Source organism: Dermacentor andersoni, chromosome 2 (genome assembly GCF_023375885.2).
Source record: "Dermacentor andersoni chromosome 2, qqDerAnde1_hic_scaffold, whole genome shotgun sequence".
NCBI lineage: Eukaryota > Metazoa > Arthropoda > Arachnida > Ixodida > Ixodidae > Dermacentor > Dermacentor andersoni.
This window is the reverse complement of record NC_092815.1, coordinates 111,057,757-111,078,961: the sequence shown is the minus strand read 5'-3', so window position 1 is coordinate 111,078,961 and position 21,205 is coordinate 111,057,757. Positions and strand designations below refer to the sequence as shown.

Sequence of the window (21,205 nt, the reverse complement as noted above, 5' to 3'; positions counted from 1 at the left end):
AACCCTAAGAAAACTAATTGGGAAAGGTGCTCCAGAGCATAATAGACATGAAAATGCAACAAACAGGAACCCATCAATGAGATTCTACTGTGTCTTAAAGATGAATCCACGAGCACTTTCAGAATGGAGGTGGCTCTCCCTTAGTCCAAAGCGACGTTGTAAGCTACCATAGTCTCATGAACACTTAGAACAAACACAAGCCACCGCAATACATGTGAAACTGCTGTCAGACATCCGAGTGACTCAGCAGTCTCATTTATTAAAACAATAATGAGAAACAACATTCATGCAAAGATCTTTTCCTCTCGACGCTTCTTCGTGACAACGGTACCAGGCTTGTGTTGTGCATCTGGGTGGTTGGCCAGTTCGGGTGGGCATGTCGAGACTGGACTGCTCAGTATCAGCTGCTTGAGGTCATAGAACAGGTGGGAGTCTTCCTTGGTAACGAAAGACACAGCCTTGCCGTGCAAGCCTGCTCGTCCAGTACGTCCGATACGGTGAGTGTAATCTGCAGCAGAAGCAAAAAGTGTTTGACTTGAATTGTATTGAAAACAGTGCAACAGCAAATGCAAGGAATTTCCACATGAGCATGACATGCCCACTTTAATTTCAGGCACACATCAAATCATGCCATAAACTAGCAGCGTTTCACTTTCTGAGATGATGACTCTTGATATCTCCAAAAAATGTGGACCAACAGCAATCAGCAACATTGCCGCCATGACCTCAGCAGACACCAGTAAAATACTGTAATTACTACCATATTGAACAAACCATTTTTTCCTCAAGAACTGAACCGAAATCAAGGGTGTGTTCAAAATGTGGTGTAAACTTTATGGGTACTTTTTCGAAACCACAAAAATAGAAAATGCAACCCAGTTATAACAATTATTGGTTATAACTATGGAATTTTCGTGGTGCTTGAATATTGTTATAACTAGGTTCGACTGTACTTGTAGTGCGTAACTTGTCATGCTGCTTCTGCCAGATGTGCACATAGACTCCGTCAACACCAAAATGCTTTTCCTACAGCATGATTCCTCTGTTTCACCACATACTTTACGACCTTTGAGTTGAAACTGGCCATATAACTAGAATGGTGACCAATGTCCCACAGTAAAATGCAAGACAGGCAGAAAAGCAAGCAACAGACAACATGCCACAAAACAGTCACCTTCAAAGCAGAAAAAAAAATGCGGATCTCACACACTGTGGGAATCAGTGTAAGCACAGCTTTGATGAGTCGGCAAGATGAAACTATGTTACAAAATGCCATATTTATTCGAATCTAGGCCGACTGTTTTTTCCGAATAATCATATACAAAACTCTAGGGTCAACTTAGATCCGAGGATTTTAAAGAATGCGCCTGTTTGTAACTGAAAATGATAAATATGGTCCATAGCTAGCGCCCATCTAGAAAAGTCAGTATTTCAGCCGCTACTAGGCGGGCCAGTAGCCTACAGAAGTGCACAAGCGATGTCGTTGCTTTGACCTGTGTCATATCAGAGCTGGTTCTATGGAATCGGCGTGCCGATAGTGCCGCTTTCACTATACACTATATACACTATAGTGCCGCTTTCAAACAAAAAGTTGTGCTAGCCGCAGAGGCATAGTAAGCCAGGCGGGACTTCAGCATCGATGAGAAAAACATCCGTCATTGGAAGGCGCAACAGGAGACGCCTCTGCATATGCTGCAACAAGGAGATGACAGCGATAAGAAAGATAAGTGCTCAATAACAGAGACGAGCTGTTCACTGAAATCATGCCGCGTTTCGACGCGTGCGATGCTGCACTGTCTGCGCATGCATGGGCGCGGATGCGAGCTCGCGTGCGTCCGCAAGCGTACGTGTGGTCTGGGCTATAGGGACGAGGTGGTGACGACGTAGAGTGAGCTCGGCATGCTCATATTAAATAAATGCTGTTATTCTGTGAACGCTGTCTTCACTTTTTTTGTGAAGCCTGCATTCAGATAGGTTTTCTTTATTTTTTCTTGCTTCGGACATTCAGGGGTCGGCTTAGAATTGGGGCAGGCCTAGATTTGAATAAATATGGTAAGAAACGGACAGTGGATTTTGGCAGAAAACACTTCCTGTAACAATCATCAGCCATGATGGCATTCCTTGCAGGGCAAGGGTACGTTTTATTCAGGTGGGATATTTGCAAGCGAGCACTTTTGGTGTACTACCACCTTCACAAGGTTTTGTGTGGTTTGGAACTAGACGCGTCAAAGTAGACAGCCAAAAGCGTTTGCGACACTATGAAACAATAGTGAGCTTCGCAGAGTGGCCAAACTTCTGTGCAAGTAATTGTATCCTCGATAGCGACAGTTTCTACTCGAAGAGACAGCCAACAATGACAAGATGGCAACTTGCGGAAAGGTAGGCAAAGAAAGCTTCACTTTAAGAAAGGTTTACATGGCTCACTGATTCATTCACTTCTAGCTGTGCACATCATTCTGATTGTTGCGCTGGTGGAACATTCATTTTTACATTGAGAGCCATCTCCTTGTGGCACGAGCTATGATCATCAGCAAATTGAGTCAACAGGGAAACAGGAAAAAAGTCAAGGGCATTTGTTTGTGGGACTGCATGGGACCAAAGTTGAGGACGTGAGTATTATGAGGGAAAAAAATTAAAATTTTCAAGAGCATTTACTGTGCAATTATGTTCAATGTGTGAGTGAATAAGGTAAACAAAGAAGATACATTGGAAACAATATGAATGGGGAGGAACAGTGTGCAAGCTCACAGGCTGACTTTTAAATTCCACGACGACCCTCTCTAGCATATTAATTCACTTATGTTCTCAACCCCCATGCATGCTTTACAGTTACAGTCATTTATTCTGTAGCACCAGTAAACAAATAAAAGTGTCATATATAACACACAACAACTGCTGGCATATATAACATGACAAAATGACAAAGAAGTTATAATGAACATAGATCAAAGAAATAGCCAAGAAAGCTTGTGCGATGCGACATAATGGTGTCTCCCCTCACCTTCGATGGACTTGGCCATGTCGTAGTTGATGACCATGGAGACATTGCGGATGTCAATACCACGGCCAGCAACATCTGTGGCCACCAGCATGTCCTTTGAACCATTCTTGAGGCTGGCCAGGGCAAACTCACGCTGCTCCTGGCCCTTGCCACCGTGCAGCGTACACGCATTGAACTGCAGGCAACAGTGGAGATTTGATCAGACGCAACACGACACATGCAAAGCTACAGGCCAATACAAGAGCTGCATTTAGGATAGTTACTTATGTGAGGCCTTAATTTTGAAGAACTAAAAAAATTTTGCAGAGCACATGCGACTTCTGAGCACAGAGCATTTTGAGAAGTAGGTAACAAGCAACAGCTGTTAAACAGTAGAGTTTTGTTAATTCAAACTCCAAGGGGACCAGAAATTTATTTGAGTAAAACGGAGTTAGAACTAGGGAAAGCCCCTCTAAATATAGCGCCGATCAATTGCGCGATACATGGTGCAAAACTAAAGCTTCATTGGACTCTCATTGGAAAAGTCTTCCCGTCTTTTCTCCATCAGCGCACAACATGTGCCGAAAGAAGCCTAAGTTCCACATAAAGTTCAAGTGGGATAGGATCGCACCTCATGCAATGTTTGTTGTGGGTGTGAGGGTGAGCCGAGAAGGATGGTGGCTTCACACGCGCCGTGCTCGCGCTACCAATTTTGGAGATGACATGATCACGAGCAAGCGATAGGAGGAAGGCACGCAGGTGAGCAATCGGTGAGCAGGCTCCTTCCTGCTCCTTTTAAGCTGGAACGGAAGCACATTGCTCTGCTTGCTCCAGTTCGGTCCTGTCTTCCCGTGTGTGTTTCCTCGTCATTGTTATGGCACGTGACATTACGGTAGCTAACGATAGATTGAACCTTAGTCTTTGGCTCGGGTTTGTCCGAAAAGTGGCGCATTAGAGTTAGAAATTAAAATTTTGTTAGAAATAACCATTGCATGGTTTTCGGAGTTCAAATTCGCAGGAGTTTCTCTATCTTCACTTTGCTGCGACCAACAGAGCAGTTCAAATTATTCATCAATTCGAATTCAGAGATTTCGAATTATCGGGGATCTCACTATAGAAAGTCTACGCCATGAAAACTCTTGCAGCATAAGGAACACTGCACCACCTGTCATAAAAGCATATGTGGCCACACAAGAGACCAAGTAGCAACACATTTACACACCTGGGACCTAACATCATGTGAAAACTTAACCTCCTGAAAAATTTTGAAAAAAGAAAAAAAAAGGTCCCATCGACAACCAATGCATGCTTCACTAATGGATGTTCAGAGATAGCGAAAGATCGAACAATATTGTTGCTCTATTGTCCCAGTACATCATTAATGGTTAGATATTATGTGCAGCATTCAAGGCACAGTAGCAAGGACAATAGGCAGCCTAATCCTGATTCAAGTAAGGCCTACAAGCCATATTAATAAGACAAAAGTATACATTTTATGGAAGTAAATATGGTATTTGCCAAAAATCTAAGCAAGCATCCTGTCACAAGCAGTGGGCGCCATTTAGCTATTACAGCTGAGATCAAAAAAGTGCGAAAAATGTAGCAGCTGCAAACAATGCTAAGGACAAGTTGCAAATATATATATATATATATATATATATATATATATATGCCATGAAATTGAAGAACTGTACAGCACCTGACATCATCTGTTAACAAGGGGCAAGCTACAACCTAATCTCTGCTTGCACAATAGAATTTTGTTCATACGTGCAAAGCAAAACACCTCTGATGCATATACAGTAAAACCTCATTAATATTAAGTCCATTGGACTGCAACAGAATCTTCAAATTAAGCGGATTTTAGAATTACCTTAGAAGAAAAAAAAAGAAACCAGAAAAAGAAGAGCAAAATTGCAACAGTAGTTCGCTGCACCATGGGTCATGGGGTGGTATTCTCGGGCAATCAGTCTTGGAAATACAGTGGAACCCCGTTCATACGTTTTTCACCGGACCGGGGAAAAAAAACGTAACAGCCGGGAAAACGCAACAGTGAGGAAAGCTCCGAAAATGAATGAAAAAAGTGCAGCTTCAACTATAGACAATTTATTTCCACAGAGTGCGCTTAGGACTTAAAAAAGTCTAGAATGGTGGCTTGCCGTTTCTTTCGCTCGCTATAAATCGCCACACGTTTCTCAATACCCTGGAAGGCCGCATTGCTGTCAGCGTCGCTGTGAGGTGCGACGTACCTGCGGAGGAGGGCCAGAGCCGCGACGGGTTCTCCAAAGCTAGGATTTGGCAACTCCCCGGCATCATGCGGCTCGTGCTCCTTGTCGTCACCGTGCCACGGCAATGGCAACGGACGAACGAATATCGGCGGGAAATTTTGCCCTCTTTGGCGTAATCATGCTAACGTGCTAACGATTGTTTAGTATTGCTGCGGAGCGCGCGCGTCCGAGCAGCCCGGTTGCGCGCAGCGCGGCGTGGGAGAAACGTAAACAAGAGAGGAGAGCAGGCCCGATAGGCGGAGCAACGCTACGAGCAACGCCAACTTCCGGTTTCACTTTAGCTTCACAAAGAGTGACGTCAGGGCCTCTCCCGAGTTTCCTTTCTCCGTGAGTCGACGCGTCCAACAACCATGCGGTGACTGTAATCACAGTGACGATAGTAAGATCATTTTTCACGAATGGCCACTTAGTGGCGGCCTCATGCGGCCTCTCGAACTGGCGTGCGGCTTCTTGCAGCCAGTTCCATAGCCAAGCCCGGCCAAGCCCAGCCAAAACCCGTCAAAAGCCAAAATGGCGGTTGGAGCGCGTTGTCTACTTTAGCCCAGGCGGGTTCGGGGTGCTAAGTTGCGACGTATCATGCGGGAACGTTTTCACAGCTACAACGTAACAGCGGGGTTCCTTATACATTGGATCCTATGGAAGCTATGCCGGGACCGGATGAAAACGACGTAGCAGCCGGGAAAACGCAGCAGTGAGGAACGTAACAGCGGGGTTCTACTGTAGTTTCACTTTTGCAAGAATTGGTGCTGAACGCATGCTGGATGCGTTAAATGCAGTAGAACCTTGTTTAATCATTTTGGAGAAAAACGCAAGAAAAAAAAAAACAGGAAAACGTACGACCCAAAGTCAATAAAAGATTTGATAGACTCAGCTGTAGTTGACGTCTATGTAATGCGAATCGTTGCAGCTGTGAGACGCCGATGCACATCAAGCTGGTGGGATTCGAGCGACTCAAGATGCATTTTGTCGTTTTACTCTTACACAGTGTTTCAAGATGGCGATGGGAAACCGAAATAAAATCTAAGCTGGTGGGCGATTCTGGAGTATGGTGGTGCCAGAGTGAAACATGACACTCGCTTCATGGCTGAAGCACGTCATGGCTGCCATATTTCTGCCACTGCCACTGAGATACGTGAAGCTGAAAGCACATCGCTGCATGCCGGTCTCAGAGGCCGCAACCGGAAACTACCAATTATCCAGGTGGATGTGCACAGGCTTTTCAAGTTATCCAGTATTATGCGCATTGCAAAACACGAGACTGCCCAAGCTCTATGATTATGATGAATTTTCAACTAAACTGAGATCGAATCATCAAGGTTTTACTGTAACTGTCTACATCATCGTACCAACCACCAAAGCTGCTTGTTTCTATGAGAATATCTTTCAAGGGCACTGCCGCCTAAGCAAGTAGGCCCAGTATGCTCTCCCTCTTGCATACAAGCACCTTAACAGCGATTTGAACCAAGCACCAAGAAGCAAAATACACAATGAACGACAACTGTGTAATGGAAGTATCACGAGGACAAATACTCTTGGGCACAGCAGAATATCCTACATGAGCCAAACAATGTTAACCAAAGAATGGTAACACAAACAACCAGTCAGTTACAGAATGACAAAGTGTGATAATACACTCAATGGCACTGCCTTTTAATTGCGAGCCTGTGCAGCTTCTATGCAAGACTGAGAGAGCACTTACGCCCATCTTCTCAAGACCCTTGGCAAGCACGTCAGCACCCTTCTTCTGGTTGACGAAGATGATAACAGGTGGTTCCACACCACGGTTGAGAAGCTCAACCAGCTTCTTCCTGCATGAGCCACAGATTCCTTAGAATCCCTACATCAAGCACACATATAGACACTACAGGATAACGTGTTTTTACAATATAGCTGCAGTAAATTGAAAGCTAACTTAAGGGTCTACTCAGACTGCTTGCTTGGCTAGAAACATTCTGGGCGCTATAATGACAACCCAACCGATGCATGAAGGCCCTCAAAAAACAAACATGACTTGGTATAGCCACTAAATCCATCTACCCGCACTGACATCCTGCTCTTGTCTTGTCACCAAAGCAAAATGAGAGATCGGGAGAAGATCTCAATGTTCAAGCAGCCTTCAGGGATAAGGACACAAGGAGAAATCTACACAACAAAAAGCTGTGTTGCACAGCCTCCCTCTGCTTGAATGTCATGGCCCACCAACCAGCCTAACAAGCACCGAACAACCCAACAACAAGTAACATCTCACTCATGTTGCTAATTACTTTCCAAGTGAACACCGCCAAAGGTCAGACTTGATCCCTTGAAAGATTTGCCCTACTGCTGTTCTGCTGTTACTGCCCCACTGAAGCTGAAAGTCAGAACTATGGTATAATATAGGGACAGAAATGCAGACTGACCTCTTCTCAGACTCAGTGACAATGTGCACAATCTGTTCCACCCTCTCCACGGGCTTGCCCACCGAGCCAATATACACAATGGCTGGCCTTCGCAGGTAGGAGCGTGCCAGGCGTTCCACAGCCGGAGGCATGGTAGCTGTGAACATCACAGTCTGAAACATGGAATTCAAATGCATAAGTGAGTATTGTCTCTGAAAAGTTACAACTGTCCCTCTCGCAATTAACCCATCAATAATGGCAGAAATACCAAGCTTACAATGACACAATCATGAGTGCCTGGAAGCTGCACTTTCTTTACATTATCTGAAGCAATATAAACACTATCTCTCACGCAGAAGTTAGGCGAAAGCATTCACATTTGGAAGTTTTATTCATATTTTGAATGTGGTCTGTTGTCCTCCAGTTGCACAAACTGCTGATGGTAACAAGATTCAGGGAAAGAGTGCTTGGGCCTCAGAAGCTTTAAATAAAGTTGTCTTTGGCCAAACTTTATCTGAAGCTTCAAAGTTATAAGGTTCTAAACAGTCAATTCCACTCCCACATGAATGTGAACGGAATGTCAGAAATGTTCGACAACTTTTCTTTAGAGCTAAAAATACTGATGAAATATACATAGTCCCGGGAAGGCAGATGAGGTCAGTATGGGAAGTGAGAGCCATCAGTATGGGAATCAAAGAGCCATCTTTATACTAGTCCAGAGGCTCCCGCATAATACATGTAGTGAATGAAGGTCACAAGCATAAAAGCTAAATCATTGCCATCGACAAATGACCTAACAAGCATCCTAAAAAGACAACTCTGCACAGATTTTCCACTGCCAAAGTGAAAAAGAAGAAGGCCCCATCCCACACACCTGCCTGTACTTGTGTTTAGATGCAAAGTTAGCGAGCAGCTTCTCTTCATCCTCAGCGTCATCTGTGTCTGGCTTCTGGTTGGTGACAGGCATGTAGTCCAAGATCTTCTGCACCTCACCCTCAAAGCCCATGTCAATCATGCGGTCAGCCTGCAACAACAAATGCAAACTGAGGAGACGATGACTCACTGATGAGATGAGTAGAACAGCACAATTTATTGTTTTTCCTCAATGACAATTGTTGCACCACTACAGAAAAGGCAATGGCAACAAGATATTTAATGGGCATTCAGTACACAGTATATACAGGTGCAGAACCACAGGACCCGTATGTGGACAGTTTAACTATTGTCAGCTGGGCAAGTCAAGTATAGATGAAGTTGTAACCAACATAACAAAGAAAGCTTAACCAGTGAGTAAAACAAATCTAACAATAACCTGTCAATTACTTTCAATGTACACTTGTCATAAATTCGAAAAAAGAAAAAGAAAAAAGAAGCCATTGTCTGCATGGCCATTTATACAGACAGATGCAAGCCAAGATGGCTGCAAAATGTGATTGTACAGCTTTCAGATACTTTCTCTTTCATTTAATTTTTATGAGAACGAAGCTCTCATAAGCAAATAAAATGTGTTGCCATCAAGAAATTCCTATAGGTTTAACAAAAGCTTGTGCTAGGGTATTTTCTTGCTGGACAAGCAAGCCCAAGAAACCAAGCCATTGAATGAAACGTCTCCTAGTGGCCACCAATCTATGATTTGCTCTTCTGTTAGTTCAGGCCATGATCTCTCCTCAATATTTTGTAGCCTATAAGCCTGACTACCTACATGCAGTGAAATTAATCAGTTATGTGTGGCACACCTACACAAGCTCTTCCGCATGCACCCTCAAGCGTGCAATAGCAGCTGCTTAAAGGATGCAAACTTTGAAGATAACAAAGTACAATGCTGAATTTACTGAAGTACTATAGCGCCAAACAGACGACACAAGAAGAAGAGACACGGACGAGCGCTAAATATGCACCAACTAGCCCAACAAAAAGTTCTGCTGGAATACAATGCTGAAATAACTTTAATTCAACTTTTCTGGGTCTGAGAGGCTGCAAGAGATTTTCATTGCCAGTAGATAAGAATGGGAGTTCCAGCAAAACAAAATGTTTCCAGCTAAAATAAACCTTTTCTCCTTGCATGCTCATCAGTTCAAAAGGAATGTGTGCCCACCTCATCGAGAACGATGTAAGTGCATCGACTCAGTACCAGGTACCGGTTCTCCAGGACATCAATCAGACGACCAGGGGTGGCAATCACAATCTGCATAGAAAATAAAGCATGATATCACTGTTCTGACAAATGACACCATGATGACAACAGCACCAGAATTTGGAATCCAAAATCAACAAAGCAACAAAAAGCACGACTGGTCAAACACCAAAAGCTACCTATAAATTTTTTTTTTTTTTAGTACAGAGAAGTACTAAATTGTGCGACATGCACAACGGCCCTGATGGGCATTCCCATAATACTGCCTACAATAGCAGTAAACCCAATTTCAATACCACATGGTGGCGAGGACAAGCTAAATAATGTTCGGTATTTCTGTGTTCAAGCCAGTGTTCAGGTGTTATCTTGGAGATAGTGTTACAACAGTTGATGCATGCACAAGTGCAGTAGAACCTTGTTCATATGTATTGGAAAATAAATGCAGGAAAGAAAGCACTAACCGGGAAAACATACATCTCAAATAAATAAAAAATTGACACTCAACGTTTGTTGTATCTACGTAATGTGAAGTACAGTGGAATCTCGATAAACGGAAATCACTTAAACGAAAATGCCTCTTAAATGGAACACCATGCTCATGGTTGGCTGGTCTTGTAGTCATGCAATTGTATTCAGCTTTGTCTCTCAGTAAATGGAACTCCTGATAAACACAGCCAATTTCCCTGGTTCCTTGAGGTTTCGAGAGTCCACTGTATTGCGCAAATCGCTGCGTCTAGAGACGCCAACACGATGCACGTTGAGCTGGTCGGGCTCCAGCGACCCGAGATGCATTTTGCTGTTTTCCTGTAGTGTACTGTACTAAGACAGCGACGGGAAACCGAAAAAAAATCAAGCTGGCGGGCAACATCAGAATACAATACGATGCCTACAATTCAACCAGAGCAAAATGTCATGCTCACATCGCACCACCTGCAGCAGGGAACAGTGGCATCTTTGGGTTATCACATACTAAAAGCATGCCGTGTGCTTCCAATGGCACTACGTCTGATGCACTGTAAAACAGAGAGGAGATGCTTATCACAATAAGGTTAGTGGCGATAGCTGTGAATGTGATGTATGATGACCCAGGCGGAGATTTGCTGGTACCGGAATAAGAAAACCTTAAAAGCATGGAAGTGTGGGTGAATTTGGAAGACACAATGAAATAACTTTACAGCGCTGAAAAACGAGGGCAGATGAAAAGAATAGACAGGATGAGTGCGCTAGCCTTTCAACGTGTGACAGGCGGGTGAATATTGCGGGGAAGCTGATGCGACAGGTGGCTGTTGTTCTCGATCGTGCGCGCTTCAGGCCTTTTCTTGTTTACATGGGATCTAGAGGCCTGAAAACGTACCATACGATCGAAATCTGCAGCAGGGTACGGTAGCACTTTTGTGTTATCACCTATTAAAAACGTGCAGTATGCTTCCAACGGCACCACACACTGTTAAACAGGTGAAGATGCTTATCAAAACGGTATTGGCGGCGATAGCTGTGAATGCGGCACACGATGACCCGGGAGGGGAGTTGCTGGTACCTGAATAAGAAAATGAGTGCATGCCGGCGTTTTCACGTGAGACGGGCAGGCGAGTATTTTGCAGTGAACCTGCCAGAGTGTATGGCACGATTACGTGGGCCCTATCTTAAAAGCGATCTGTGATGGGGTCAGAGTGTGCGGAGTGCTGATGGCTTCGTGTGTGCTGTGTTCTCACCGCTTAGTTCGCATTCAAGCGAGAGGCAGCATGAAGGTGAATTTGCTCGCTGCTGCTGCCACGCTTCCTCATTCCGGCATTGTGACAGCAAGTATGCGCGGTCATAGAGTGAGATGCATTCATGTTTGCTTGCGCACGTGACACCATGCTTGTTAATTGAGTTATTAACCCTTTGAGGGTCGAATTATTTTGAAAAAAACTTTCCCAGGTGGTCAAATTATTTTTTTGCGGATCTTGAATGTCCAAAATGTATTAAGTCGGGAATAAATAGTCAAAAATAATTAGGAACAGTATTTTGGTGTCGGCATCACTCAGAACTGCAAAATGTTCAATAGTATTTCCGAGCGTGGTACTCCTTGTAACACGGGTCTACGCACAGCGCCTTATCGCAGTCTGCACACCTAAAATGCGTGTCTGTTCTCTTGAAGCGAGGAGTTGTGTTGGCGCACACATGCCATCTCTGCGTGCGGCTGCCTTGGGCAGAGGTCTGAGGCACCCTCTCGCGTAAGCGCGTTGCCGCGGAGAGCGAGAACACCTCGCGAACGGTGCTGACAAGCAAGTGGTGATAACCAAGCTAAGAGAAGTGCCAATCAAGATAGAAATCAACTTCCGCCGCCCCTGCGAGAGCATGCCGACAAAGTGAAAACAACGTTTCGCGCGCCTCCGTTGCGATCCCGCGGCGGAACCGAAACCGCGAAAGCGCGTTGCCACTGAGAGCGGGAATACCTCGCGAACACCCCTATAAGCAAGCTAAGAGCAGCGCCAATCAAGATAGAAATCAACTTCCATCGCCCTGCAAGAGAGTGCCGACAAAGAAAAAAATGACGTTTCGCGCGCCTCCGTTGCGATCACGCGGCGAAACCGAAACCGCCAAAGGGGCGTTGCCGCAGTCTGAGCGACGCGCTGAAGCTAGCAATCAGCTCTGTTTATCTCCCCAAGAAGGTAGCACCAATTTCAAACGCATCTTGTAAGTGCTAAGAGGTGGCAGCATCTCCCGATGAGCGCTCATCGTCATTATGGCGCGAAATTTCAAACGGAGGGTCGGAACCGTACCCGTACCGCTAAGACCTTGCGGGACAGAAAACCGCTGCCGTACATGTACGGCGAAAACCTTCAAAGGGTTAAGCTAATGTCTAAAAGTTCACAAGGCCAATAAAACTACATACTATCCTTACTTTGTATGTATTTCAGGAAAATTCCACAGTGGGCCAGTTGGTTCCAGATAATTAACACTGTTGCACAGAGCAACGAAGGGACTGGACTGCACTCACAACTAGTGAATTGGGCAACAGGGTTTTACTTCGCATTGTCACGCCTCAACAGCCACGTGCAATCAATAAAATGTCTTTGCTTTGAAGCTGCATCTGAACACCTCTTAGCGTATTACGACAGCTTGCATCAGTGCATGCATAAACATGGAGAGCTGTCCACAAGTACTGTATTTACTCAATTCTAATGTGCCCTCAATTGTAACACGCATCCGTTTTTCGTGACAAAAAAAAAAAAGAAAAAACAAGAAACACCTTCTACTGTAACGTGCACCTGTTTGCCATGACTTAAAAAAGTCCTTTACAGTACTGCGCACCTCATTCTTTCATACAGAAATACAACTTTCTCTCATTTGGAAAAACAGATTTATTTCCAATACACTAAAGTTGCGATAAATAGAAGAAGTCGCAGTTTCGCCCGAAAGGCGACGCATCGGTTGCAATAGCAAATTAGTAAACAGCTATATAAAAAGTAAGGATAGTAGTTTTATCAGCCGTATAAACTCTTAAACATTCGCTTACTAAATTAACAAACATGGCGTCACGCAAGCACAAGCAAACATGAACACGTCTCGCTCGGTGACCGCGGAAACTCTAATCGAAATGCCGTGACAGGAGCGAGCGAATTGACCTTTGTGCGGCCTCTCGTTTCAACACAAACTAACCGATGAGAATGCAGCACGGTGCGCCTAGATGTGTAGACTGTCTCCATCGCAGATCGATTTCAAGATAGGGGCCGCACCATACACAGCAGCTACAGGAGTAGAATGCCTCTTCTGTTTGCGCCAGTCCCACACACAAGATGCGGCGTGATTTCCGTCCATCTCCGCACACATGATCAATTTCCTTTTAATTACAGCATCACGTGTCTTCGCAGTCGGCACTTCCATGCTGACAGAGCAAACGCAGAGGACAGGAAGATGGACAGTGTACTAACCTAAGCACACATACTACAGCGCATGGAGGAAGCTATGGCAGCTAGGCTCAAAGTGTGTACAAAGCAGCCATTTTAAAATGCCGATAGCGATATGGTAAAGCAGATTTAGGGTTGTACTCGATTCTAACGTGCACACAATTTTTGGACCCATTTTATTGGAAAAAAGTGCCTGTTAGATTCGAGTAAAATGGCACAACAAACAAGTGAGATCTCAATGTCACATTTGGCAAAATACTGTGCTCACAGACAAAAGAGAAAGAGGAGAAGAGGGGGGTGGGGGCTTCAAATCACAAATGCCCTGTCGCGGCTACATCACTTTACCAGCATATGGCAGTATGATCACATTGGCTATGAGCTCACCAGCACTTGTCAAAAATCGAACCGAGTGAGTGGTTTGTTCAGCAAGCACCACACCCGTAATAACACCCCAGTAGTGCAGTCTGCACAGGGCAGGAGTTTACCTCGCAGCCGAGACGCAGCCGGAATCCCTGCTCCTCACGGGAAAGACCACCAATGACAGCCACTGAACGGATTTCCAGCATCTTGGCAAACTTGGTAGTCTCCTCATCAATCTGCTGGGCCAGCTCACGTGTTGGAGCCATGATAATGGCATATGGTCCCTGGTCAGCATCCTCTTGCCTGCATACCGCCGGAAGAAGCATAAAAATTACTGATCGCTAGTTCCAAAGTCTGCAAGAACAAATAGACCGGGAACAGCATTGGTCAAGTGGCACATATCACAAAAATGGCCACATGAACATGCTGTTTACCCCCATTGCTTCTAGTTCTCATACATTCAGGAAATAAGAACTACAAATAGTATAAAAGGCCCTCAATTATCTGATGTTTTTTCCAGCTCACAAAAGCAAGAGTATAAAAATCACATGGACACAGCTCTCCAGAAAGTACTGACATATGACTTGCACAGTACACAATACAGATGACACAAGATGCAGTAAATGTTGTGTTGTCCATTCCTCTTGACATTTTTTACCAAGAAGTCAAGCTGTTTCCGCAGCATATGGCAACATAATACTTTGCAGACACAATCATCACCGCATGATCTACACAGCTCAACCCTCTGTTTGCAATAACAAAACGTGGTTAAGGGCTCTTTAAGAGGAAACAGTTCTACTAGGAGAATTGAACCATAGAGCAGCTCTGCATGCTGAAGTAGGTAACACAGTCTTTGTACAAGGCCACTGCTCAATCAGGAGTGATGTGTCTCAGCTCCTCCTGGAGATTCTACGAGAGATACCGAGCACATTACTGAATAGCAACACCTATCATAACCACTGTGAGTTCACTGTGAACTGTGAGTTCAACAAGGTGGACAAGACACTGTGCACACTTCTATGTGGTTCCTGCCAATCACTTCCTATACTTTGTTTCACCTGTCATGTTGAAACATGTTACCCATGGTCTGACCTTCCAGCTGTGAACAAGAAGTGATACTCGTGTGAAAGCAACTGTCAGCAACTCTGACAAGGCTAGGTTTGCCCACAGCCAACAACCTTGTCATCTTTCACACACAGTAAGGTAAATAAGATACCATGTTAATTCCAAATCAAATTAAAGTGATGGCAGCCCAGATATCATAGTCTGCAGTGTAGATCTAGTTTCCAGATTTAGTGCATTAATTAGCAAAACTCTGTACCATGGTGCTGTTTCCAGCCAGTTCCAGTGCGTATATACTTTGCAAGTATGCCATGCCTCCTAATACCGGTCCGAAGGCACACGGTACAGCCAACGAAGAAAAAGAAAACTACCGTAAAAACCGAACTATAGGTCGGACCGGAATATAGGTCGATCCCCCAACTAACGAATTCTAAAAATGAAAAAAATCTCTTTCAATGGCAAAAGTACCGAAAGACATGACACCCTTACCTTGAAACAAATGCGACTCAGCGGGTTGCACAATGGTGACAGTATTTATTTAAATGCTGCTCGCATGTGCACCTGGCCAAGTGTTTAGCGGTATCGCGCGACCATCAACCCGCGTGCTTGTCAACACCTTATTAACGGCGCTGCGAAACAAACGAGATACGCGCATGTGTACACATGCCCTTACTTTCGCTATTTCACCGCTCCGTGCCGTGATGATAAGGTGCTGACAAACACGCGAGTCGATGGTCGCGCGATACTGTTAAAAATTCGTCGGGTGTACAGTACACAGAAGGGCACGAAGTGCGCAAGCGCTACTCCGAATCAAAGCAACGCCTTTGATCAGAGTCGGATGATGAGTGCTTCTCACTGCCCAGTCCATAGGCGCATGCGATCTCTACCGCTTTCAAACAGATGCATTCGGCAGTCACAGGCAGCGATCTTACACGCAGCTTTCGGACGGACTCCGCAACCTTGCCTTCCAGTTCTGCAGTCCGCTGCGATCCGGCCACGAAATTAGGTTTTCTTTTGGTTGCTGCAAGTTGTAATACGTTGCTTTTGCCTCCGCCACTACCGAATGCTCTTTTCAGATACTCCAAGTTCGCGCTGTGCCACCAGGTTGCCGTGGGCTTCCGTGTACTCAATCGCCTTTTTCTTGAAGGCGACGGTGAATTGACGTCGGCTTCCGCTCATTTTGAAACAAAATGAAAATGCAGCCTTTAATTAATATAACTTTGCGACAATGGAAACGCGAAATGCCAATGCCACAATGTCGCCACGCCGCGCAGCTGCTGATGGCGATGGCGAAGGCGGCTGCTTACTTCATCTGCTCATTTTTGCAAGACTTTCGTAGTTTTGCAGCCAAAGTCCAGTACATAAATCGAGGGTCGACTTATCGCGATGGTTTTTTGAAAAAAAGTTCGACCTATATTCCAGTTCTTACGGTATCCACGGCTCTAGCAATGAGGTGGAACGAGAAAAGAACTGCAACAAAGACTTAAGAAATTTTATATGTATCAGCTGCACCAAAATTTTATAAAACTTAAACAAAAGGTGAGACTACAACTTTTGCCTTTGAATGTAGCTTCATGGCAATGTGGAATTCGTTGCCATGGAGCCATACCCAAAGTAAAGTACGTGTTGATACAAAATTTGCATATAAATATGCTTTGCATCTTACATGAGGTTCAAGTTTACATCAAGACTGCAATTCATTCAGCTTGGGAATGCTGAACATACAAACCAAAATTCCGAATCATTACTCAGCTCCACTTCGTGACATTGGACACCCGTTACGAACACTACTGTGTTTTCCAGTCTGCCATTAAGTGCTTGAAAATCTTCTGCACACATTTCCTTCATGAAAGACTTGCATGGCCGATCAGTCTTCCCGATTTGCAGTCAATGACTAAAATAGCTCAAGCAATGCCAAGTTCAGAAAGTCACCTTTCAATCTTGGGCAGAGATGTGATCCACACCAGCAGTGGCAGCAGGAAGGCCAATGTCTTACCACTGCCGGTTTCAGCAACACCAATGATGTCCCGATTCTGGAGACCAATGGGGATGGCTTGCCTCTGGATTGGCGTGGGGTCCTGTGAGCACAGATACCATGTCAGTTTGTGTGAAGGCACATAGAAGAATGCTACAATTGATTCTATGTTTTTATGCACTTCAAATGCAGTAATACAGTGATGCTAAGACGGGTAGCAAGCTAGCTTGTTTGTCACACATACTGTTAGCAGGCAGTCTCAAGTCATGAAGAACAACTTCCTAATATTCTTGGAAAGAAATGTACTCTGCCAATAACAACCTGCAGCACCAAGACTTGGAGGCTAACAAGCAAACTTGAGAAGAAGCCAAGGAACACACAACTGGGCATGGAAAGAAAAATTATAGGTGTAAAGGTAAAACACAGAAAGACAGATATAGGAATCGAAGATAGAATGCAGGTAGAAGATACACCATTTAAGAAAGAAGCGGAGCTGCAGCAGGTCATGTAATGCGTACGGCAGATAAATGCCAGTCTATTGGAAGAACAGAATGGGTGCCACAGGAAAGTGAACATAGTTGTGTCATGAGATTAGAAATTTCAAGGTAAACAGTAAATATGGTTGATGCAGGAAAGGGGCATTGGAGATATCTGGGAAAGTCCTTTGATGACTTGATGATGATGACTGAAAGCAGGTTTAACACTACAATGCTGAGATGTAAGAAAGCTACATGCAGTAAGGCAACCTATGCACTATATAAATTATCACTGTCATCAGCCTATTTTAAGTCAGCTATCAGACAAATGCCTCTTCAAGCAATCTATAATTACCTCATCCAAGTATACAGGTTGTCCCACATAACTTGAGCCGAAGCTTTAAAAATGAAAGACACCCATAACGCGAGTTGAACCAAATGCATAATGTTGGCACTGGCCTTGAGTTACTCAGCCTATTCTTTTATTTTCCCCTTAACTAACGAATTAGTTATGTTTAAATAATCAACTTTACAAGTATTGGCTGCAGACCCCAAGTGTGATATGCAAATTTGTAGAGCACCTTGAGAAACCTCTCAATAAATTGGTTCCAACGTGGTATATCTCACACAGTCCTTTTTTCTGCATTCCAAAGAAAGCCCGTCAAATATGAAAAAATACCACGTGACGGGGCGCTTGCGCACTGTAATTGTGCTGCTTTCAAGCGTGCGATGAATGAACAAGGTCGGCTGCAGCGAGACAGGCCCGCGACAGTGTGTTATGCCTGGTGTAGGTACCTGGGCATGTGGCTCTTATCGCATGACGATGCAAATGCTCTGTCACAGGCCATTCTTGCCACAGCCGACCTTGTTCACCCATCGCACGCTTGGGTACATTCTCTATTACCACAAGCTCTCAGACATTTGATAGCGAAAGCAGCCTGCAGAACTTCTCACTGAAGCAGCTGCAAGCATGTGCCTACAGGTTTTCCTTGTTTTATATCATTGCAAGCACTATTAAACCATGCAGTACTGGAGCCTTTGTAGCACACAAAATACCTTTGACACCAGGCACTTATGCACAATCACAGTATGCTTTCCTTATGTTTTTGTTAATTCCCCATCAATGCTCCAACCTAAGGTAATTAACCCAATAGTAGCTTTCATCTTCAGTAACATAACTGTGAGTGCTATTACAGAATCTATACATGTAGGATTTCATAAATCCTTCATGTACATAACACTTGATGCCCTGAGCGTATAGGCTCTTTTGCAACCTGTGCACACCACAGACATCATACTGCATGGATTCACAGTCCGAAGTGCCGGTAACCAAGCCACACAAGCGCACACACACAATCACACACACAGCAGGAACAACAAGCTCAAACCTTGTAGCCCAGCTCCTTGATGACATCAAGGATGACGGAGGGGAGGCCGCACTCGGACCACTTGCGGAGTGGGTTGGGAATGCGGCCACCCTTGATGGTGATGTTGAAATCCTCACGGAAGATACGCCAGTCCCGCTCCTGCATCTCTTCCAAGGACTTGTGCGACCAGTGCCGGTCATCCCACTTCTGCTTTTCCTCTTTGCTCTTGATCTTCTTCAGCCGCACCCTGATGAGACAACAGCCATTATTATATTATTATACAGATGCACGGAAACTCTGTATCTCTTCAGAGATCAGCAATATGCAAAGCAACAGGACCAAGAAACACAGCTATGTAAATGCCATAACACTTTCCAAGGCATTTCCTTCAGTTCTAGATGCCTAACTCTAGACGCAGCTTTAAAGAGGTTGGAGTTCTAAAAAGGCTCTAAAAAATATAATACGGTAGCATCCAATTTTTTTTTTTCTGGCGATAATGCCATCACAACAGGTTCTTAAAACATCACACATCATTTATGAAAAAAATATTTATGCCAGAAAACAAACATTAGATTTTGGCTGTAAAACGCCAAGAATTCATAAGGTTGCAGCCTTTTCTGTGAAGTGCTGTTTTGTCTGCTCACACAATCATAGCCCCCTATTGTTGGCAGCCCCACTGTGTCATTATGAGACTGCTGCAACAAAAACTAGCGGTGTACGAATACTCGACTATCACCGAATCTAAATGAACAGTGAACATTTGAATAATTCTATTCGCAAACTGAATATCTACTATTCGATTTTTCTATATATTTGGTGTAGAGACGGGCACAATGTCACACGTCACGTGTGCCACGGAGCTTCTCGTGCTCGATGCCACCCAAGCAAGTGTTTCACTTCGTTTTAGGCACAATAGGAGCACAAAGCACGCTATGGACGGGCCACCTTGGGTGACACAGTAAAGGACTTGGTCACTGCAAGTGCTCCCCGGCGTCATTGATGCATTGATCGCATACACAGTGTCCAAATGCTGCAATTCGCAGAACGGCGCTGCATTGGCCAGGGCCGCCTCTGTCGGTACAAAGTTCGTCCAGGTCAATGGACGCAATCAAAATGATAATGTCACATGAACAAAGGAGTGGCAACAAAATCAGCGCGTATTTCATAAGGCGCGAAAGGATATGCAATGATTGGGCCAATTAGTTGCTGATAGCCAAGCACATCCTGGTGGATACACGGCGACAAACTTCACACCATTTAAACAGCCATCAATCTAACCTGCATGCGTGATCTCTGGACCTATGATGACTGATGAGCCACCCACACAAACATATTAGAGGCAAGCATTCCGCGACGGCTTGCATTCATTACCAGATTGGCCAGCAGCAAATTTTTGTCATGGCCACACTGCCAAGGCCATTAGACATAATCGGTGCTGCTTGATTGGGCGTCGGCAACTAAATTTAGTTACAATTTTGTGTCAAATCAATGCAGATCTATCACAGCAGCTGCAAGACACTCGGAAAGTTAACAAACAACCTCGCAAACAAAAGCAAGTGCACGGGATTGCAAGAAAGTTCTTCACAGCCGCCATCTTTGCGACACACCACACAGCGGCGTCTTGTTCCTGACATCGTTTCTGACATACATTGGTCTCTTTTTGTAGCTTTGAGTAACTCGTCACAAGACAAGGTTTGGATTTATATAGCTTGCAGAAGTGTCATAGCCCGGCTGCATGCATATGTGCGGACGGGGGAAGAGGAGCGAGCATTGTGCAAACTTGCCGACCATTTCAGAATATGTATGTGACAAGTGGCAGACCATATAAAACCTGAAAATAAAATGGCACAGATGGTGCTTGCTCTTTACCGTCAGCACAGGCTACACGTGGAGCTCTCATCGTGTCACGTTATGTGTGGTCCTCTCAACTATCGCACAGGTTGACCTTACGATAACCCAGCTATTGTGAAGTTAGCGTAAGCCTTCTGTATTTTTGGAGAAAAACTGGAAAGCAAATTGAACATTCTATGGAATAAATAAATGATTGCCACAAAACACAGGTCTACCATTAAACTGAGAACCTCATGGGTATTCAGTACAAGAGAATGTCACTAATTCATTAGCTTCAGAGACAAAAAAAGCCCTTAATTCTATGCAACAGATATTCGATTAATAAAGATATAGATATGTTTCACAGACCTTCATATACTAGAACTGAGTTATAATCAGTGCTGGCATCCTAATTTGGCATTCCCTTTAATAAGAGTAGACCGTACTGTATATCTTGATTTA

General features: G+C 44.5%; 1 protein-coding gene across 2 annotated transcripts in view; it reads right to left on the bottom strand.

Moving 5' to 3' along the window:
• Positions 1-209: 209 nt before the first annotated feature.
• Positions 210-21,205, bottom strand: part of LOC126541235 (probable ATP-dependent RNA helicase DDX23) — a 36,908-nt gene continuing 15,912 nt past the window's right edge. For both annotated transcript variants that reach the window (XM_050187928.2, XM_055076584.2), the window contains exons 10-18: positions 18,935-19,160; positions 17,028-17,173; positions 14,159-14,336; positions 9,742-9,831; positions 8,521-8,670; positions 7,668-7,819; positions 6,968-7,076; positions 3,002-3,176; positions 210-508 (exon numbers count right to left, since the gene is read on the bottom strand). In XM_050187928.2, the coding sequence (XP_050043885.1) occupies positions 285-508; positions 3,002-3,176; positions 6,968-7,076; positions 7,668-7,819; positions 8,521-8,670; positions 9,742-9,831; positions 14,159-14,336; positions 17,028-17,173; positions 18,935-19,160 (1,450 nt within the window). In that variant the 3' untranslated portion in view covers positions 210-284. The remainder of the gene's footprint in view (positions 509-3,001; positions 3,177-6,967; positions 7,077-7,667; positions 7,820-8,520; positions 8,671-9,741; positions 9,832-14,158; positions 14,337-17,027; positions 17,174-18,934; positions 19,161-21,205) is intronic.